Source organism: Scardinius erythrophthalmus, assembly GCF_964197995.2.
Source record: "Scardinius erythrophthalmus genome assembly, chromosome: 20".
NCBI lineage: Eukaryota > Metazoa > Chordata > Actinopteri > Cypriniformes > Leuciscidae > Scardinius > Scardinius erythrophthalmus.
In genome coordinates this window covers 10190973-10196903 of record NC_138240.1, presented here as the reverse complement: position 1 = coordinate 10196903, position 5931 = coordinate 10190973, and the positions used below count along the sequence as shown (strand labels likewise).

The window sequence follows — 5931 nt, the reverse complement described above, 5'->3', positions numbered from 1 at the left end:
GCGAGGAACTGATGACAGCCTGCGTTGCCATGGTGAATCACGTGATGATGCCAATAACTCTACGCATTCTTTGTGCTTTGTTTAAATACGATATTATATACTTAAATAAGTTCATATTGAAGCGTCTAAAAGTCAAATGGACGTGGAAATATATCTGCAGTGTCAATAAAAATACTTATTAAATTGAAATGGAAAAGTAAAATACAAAAAATGATCGTTATGTTATGTATTGTGTAGCTATGTAACATATCGCTTTTGTCAGATGTTATGGTTTTGTAGATTTTCTTTTATTAAACCTGGGGATAGTTAATGTAGGTCAGGTTCCAATAAGCCTTAAGGCTGTACATTGATGCCCTCTAGTGTTTTCACTGGAGATTGTCTGTACAAACTGAAGAATCACTGAAATATTCATGATATTTCAAATGCAGTGACATAATTTTGGCCTTTCATTCTTGGAAACATTAAAATAATAATAATAATAATTAATTTGTGTGACAAATAAAATTAGAATTTGAAGTAGAAGTAGAAGTGAATTAACTTTACTTACTGACATGGAAAATAGTTTTTTCATTTCTCAATCAGGTCGTTTTGCTAGATTAGCTACCTGGTATTCTATACGTTATGGATAGTAAAAACCAGTAAATTGTGACCTTTTGGGGAAATTTTTATTTTGGGCCCCATGAGGAGAGCAGCTTATAATAAAATGAAGTGTTTTGAAAATGTAAAAATGCAGAAAGTTTTCTTTGATGGGTATAGGTGCGGGGTGGGGGTATTGTAGGGGGATAGAATATACAGTTTGCACAGCATATGTCAAGTCCCCATAAAGCATGTAAACTGCAACATGTATGAGTGTGAGTGCATGTGTCCAGGTAAACCCTACGTTATGAGGACAAAATGTCCCTACAACGATGGCAATATCGTATACGCGCGCGCACTGTGTGTGTGTGTGTCGGATGGCATCTGTGGGATTGTCGCAGTGTTTTTGGATGTGTAGTGGGTGGCACTGCAGCAAGTGCAATCAGTGTTAGATTGGACATTTATGCTGTGATTGTGGAGAAGGCAATCGCTTCCTGATTAGGGCATTTTTCCACAACTCTCTGATTGGACAGACAGACACATGCAGTCCTCTACAGATCATCACTCAAAACATGCGGTCTGAAGGCCTCATAAGGTCGCACCGGCGAGAATTTCCATTGAAAATTTTAAAAAATATATATAAATAATAAAAAATTTGAAAAGAAATAGAAAAATCGTCACCGAAACCACCCAAAACTCCATAACTTAAAACAATGACCATTACGTTGCAGATGCCAATGTCAAACTCACTGCATTAGTGCAGTTACAAGTAGCCTAGGCTATATTTAAAAATATTTTTTATTATTATAGTTTTCATGTTTAAACGCCTACTACACGATTAAATAGATATCAGTCATTAGACACAATTGCTGAAATTTGGTTACAATTAATAAAAAGAGACAATTGATAAAAAGAGACGTCCCTTTTTGTTAATTTTAACCAGATTTCAGCAATAAACTTTTATAGGCTAGGCCTACTTTTAAAAGTAGCTAGAGTAGCCTAGGCCTATTTGACGAACGAACAGATAAGCCATAGTCATTAGGCCTTCGAAAATATTATATTATATTATTATTATTTTACATTTGTCCTTTAAATCATTAATTACATTTGTCCTTTAAATCATTAATTAGCCTATTAATATAAAGTAAGAACATTTTAAAACATCCTGTGTAGGTTTTGCGGCGGTCAATTGGTGCATAAAGACTTCAAAATTGCATAGCTAGGTTACAATTAAAATTAAAACGCTCATTTTCAATTCCCGGAAATTGCTTTGTTTAGGCCAACACATTTTGTTTAATTCTGGAACATCAACCATGAACAAATAAATAAAGCGCTTTACATGTATAATGACAATTTTTTTTTTGTTTTTTTTTTGTCCCGGTGTGATGTGTTCCGTGCACAGTTCGGAAGAAATATTTCCGCCATTTCCCCTAAATTATACCAGAAGAAGAAAAGAACCCGCCTTGAAATCACGGCAATTAAGTGTCAAGAGTTTAATGAGACCTCTTCACCTTTGGGTCGCATGGTTGAGCGTTTGTGCCAAACGTGTGGCTTTTAATTGCTGTTATTAAATAAATCAATTCTCTTCTTCCCCTGATTCTTCAGAGGTTTGACTGGCATTCGTAATTGATACGTGTGAGGTTAAGGCATTATGTGTGAACCGTTTCCGAACCACTAATGCTGATTTCAAGTACATAATACATGCACAGATAACCATTAGCCTACTCTAACTGTCGTGTTTTAATAATGACTGAAATTCTTAAAGTCTAAATGTAGTTTGGCAGGCTAATTTGGTTGCGGTTGTCATGGTGAAGAGAAGATTGGGTGCTGTTATGGGATGGAGCGCGAGCATTTAAAGGCTGTTTCGATGGGGACTTTGGAAATCAGGAGCGCATTCACCACAGTCATGTCTACGGGTCGCAGTGAGGATTTTACCAACAAGTGCAGAGAAGTTACAAGCGACGTTTGCATGGTAAATATTTTTTATGTATATGCTTGACCATAACCCGAAGCCATAGATAAACCATGAACCCGTTTCAGTCAGTGATATAGGGCTACTAGCTGTAATGTATTGTTGAGGAGGGTCATATATTTTTTGGTTCATCTCTCGCAAACCGTATATTGGCGCCCTTGGCTTTTAGGCTACTTTTAAAATGTGTGTTTTTTTTTTTCTAAAACAGTTTTGTAATATAGCCTACGTGTGATATGAAAAACTACAATAAAATAAAATAAAATAATAATAACCTACCTGTGCTTTGCCGGTATAACATCCCAATAATAAGGGCACGAGCTCGGTCACCTCCTCAAGCGAACGCGATTATTATTTTTTGGCGGCGGAAATGCGATTTTTTTGTTACTGAAATATTGATAGAAAATGCTACTAAACCATATATGTAGGCGCCTATAATGGATATATGTGCATTCAAACTTTATTAACAGAAGTGCCATTTAAATCTAATTTTCAATTGTGTTGAACCAACATAGCTGTAGGCTACACTGTAAAAATATATGATCAATAAGTTATGAAAACATGTTTTTACACTGGACGCTCATCAAAATAAGTTAATTCTTATTAAACTTAAATTATACAAGATTTAACTCATTTAAAGCAATTTAAGTTGAAATGACTTAAACACCCATGTTGACTGTACTTAAAAAGTTAAGGCAGAATTTTTTTTTATAGTGTATGTTTGAAAATATAATTTCCGTTTCTACAGATTTCTACAGATCCTGCTTCTCCATCTGCTTTACCCCAAGCAATGGCATCTGATGCTTTCCCAGGCAAAGTAGTTTGCACGGGGTGTAGAGATGACATCCTAGACAGGTATCTACTTAAGGTGAGAAGGATTGTTTTATTCAAATATTTATTCATTGACAATTTTGCTGCATGATTCTAATGTTATGTAATGTAATTTCTTACACCTGGTAATTATTGAATGCAGGTAAATGACTTGTGCTGGCATGTGCGATGCCTTTCATGCAGTTTGTGCCAAACCACTCTGAGCGGAAACACAACCTGCTATGTTAGAGGGCGAGAGGTCTTCTGCAAACTAGATTACTTAAGGTATTTATTCTGAAGATGTACAGAATATTTATGCTTACAAGATGTTTCAGTATGTATTTAACCTAATCCAAACATAATTATGGATGTTTGACAGAAGGTATCGGACATGGTGCTCGTGCTGTGGGGAAACGGTTCAATCCTCGGACTGGGTACACAGGGCGAAGGGAAACGTTTACCACCTGGCATGCTTCTCGTGCTTCTCCTGTAAGAGGCAGCTGTCCACAGGCGAGGAGTTTGCTTTGGTTGGGCAAAAATTGTTGTGTCGAATCCATTACGACAGCATGCTGGACAAACTCAAAGGAGCCTCTGAAAAAGGTGAGTTGAGAGTCCTGCATGCATACAGGGGATATACTTTAAAACCCTATAAAGCCTACTGATATATTTGATACGCACATTTCCAAGGCCTGTAAATTATCAACATGATCAAAATGTTGCTGAAAAAACTGTTGTACACAATCTTCTATATGCCTTCTGTATTCTAAAGACTTTTTAGTATAACTTAAAAAAAAAAAAGAGTCCATCTTCAGGTTGTGGTACACATCTTTTTGCTGTAAAATCTTTACTGATTTTTATAAAGTGAACATAAGAATACATGATTATATATATATATATATATATATATATATATATATATATATATATATGAAGAGTTCAGATGCAAAAGCCTCTAAGTGCCATCTGAAATTTTCTTCTAGAATGATCATTTTTATCAAGCTTGTATATTTAAGTTCAGCAATTTCACTTAAATGGCAATGAAAATAACCTATTAATTGTCATTTAAGTGTAATTACTGAACTTAAATATACAAGCTTTATAAAAATGATAATTCTAGAAGAAAATTTCAGATGGCACTTAGAGGCTTTTGCATCTGAACTCTTCATATATACACACACACACACACACACTTGCTGGACTGAAGCAACTTGGGTTAACTTGATTAACATTTTTAGAAAAATCATGTTAAAATGTGAGTATCAAATATGATGCTGTACATCAGGCTTTTGAGAAATGTTTGTATATGTTGTTATCATCATTGTATTGCATTGCATTATAAGTTTTGATAATAAAACAATATAATTTTTCTAAGAAATGTTATTAGGAGATACAGTAAACTGATATTTATATGCATTTCATGCAAGTAGTCTGCTATACTGTTATAAAGATCCAATTGTTTTACATTACAATCTTTAAAAATTTCATCTTATTTGGCCACAGAAATATGAGCAACTGCACCAAATCGCATATTTTTGCTCAGTTTGGGTCTCTGAATAAAAATTAAGTATGAGCTCTATATTCTCATACATCATACTATGAACCATGAAAGCCTGATGTAACAAATAAGACACTCAACAACAAATAGTATGCAGACTTTTTTTTTTATATAGATTGTCTAAAGGTTCTCTAAACTGTTCCGTTTAAAAAATTGATTCTTCAGACTATTATTTCATGTCAGGCTTTACAGGGTTAAACTAGACATTACAGTATTTGCGTAGTTTGGGTAAAAATAATACAAACCAAGATATCTTAGGGAAAAAAAAGCAGTTGTTTGGTTTTGATAGATGGGCTTCTGGTTTTGTTTTCTAGTTTGTAGCATGCTCTGTCTGAAAAAATAATTACACCTGTGCCTTACCTTTTATTATTCCAAAACCATTTGTCCTGATGGTGCGTTGCCTACAGGTTGTGAGATAAACCAAAAGCCGTCAAAAAGAGCACGTACCAGTTTCACTTCTGACCAGCTACAGGTAAACTAAATCATCACTCTCTCTGTTCAATGTGTCCCAAATGAGTTCAATGAAAGAAATAATCGATCCCTGCTATGTTGTACTTTGTACAGATTTCCCACTCCCTTACTGACTCTGATCCTGCTGACGCTATTTCTGTGTTTGTGGCTTGCAGGTTATGCAGGCTCAGTTTGCTCAGGACAATAACCCAGACGCACAGACACTTCAGGGGCTTGCTGAACAGACTGGGCTTAGTCGACGCGTCATTCAGGTTACATTTCTTTAGCAATTTCTAAAGTGCCTAAATTGAGCTGTTATAAATTTGTAACTTAAAAGTGTTACCATTGTTTACCATTTGCTACCGTATGTAGCAACAGAAGTGTTGTCTAAGTAATTTCTTCTAATTTCTTTCTGGTCAGGTTTGGTTTCAAAACTGTCGTGCCCGTCATAAGAAGAACATCTCTCCCCCTCATTCAGGAATATCGGCAGGAGGTCTGTCGTCACTCCGGGCGGTTCCCAACCTAAATGAACTGTGTTATACAGACACATCCATGCTTACAGCCTTACACA

At 35.4% G+C, this 5931-nt stretch overlaps 1 protein-coding gene across 1 annotated transcript in view; it reads left to right on the top strand.

The window, feature by feature from the left end:
* Positions 1 to 2381: 2381 nt before the first annotated feature.
* LOC308680457 (LIM/homeobox protein Lhx8) overlaps positions 2382 to 5931 on the top strand; it is a gene marked incomplete at both ends in the record, with an annotated part of 4747 nt that continues 1197 nt past the window's right edge. The window contains 8 exon segments of the mRNA XM_081348588.1: positions 2382 to 2400; positions 2403 to 2548; positions 3294 to 3413; positions 3519 to 3640; positions 3735 to 3955; positions 5282 to 5382; positions 5537 to 5632; positions 5781 to 5931. The exon segment at positions 5781 to 5931 is cut by the window's right edge and continues 15 nt beyond it. Of these exon segments, the coding sequence (XP_081204714.1) occupies positions 2382 to 2400; positions 2403 to 2548; positions 3294 to 3413; positions 3519 to 3640; positions 3735 to 3955; positions 5282 to 5382; positions 5537 to 5632; positions 5781 to 5931 (976 nt within the window).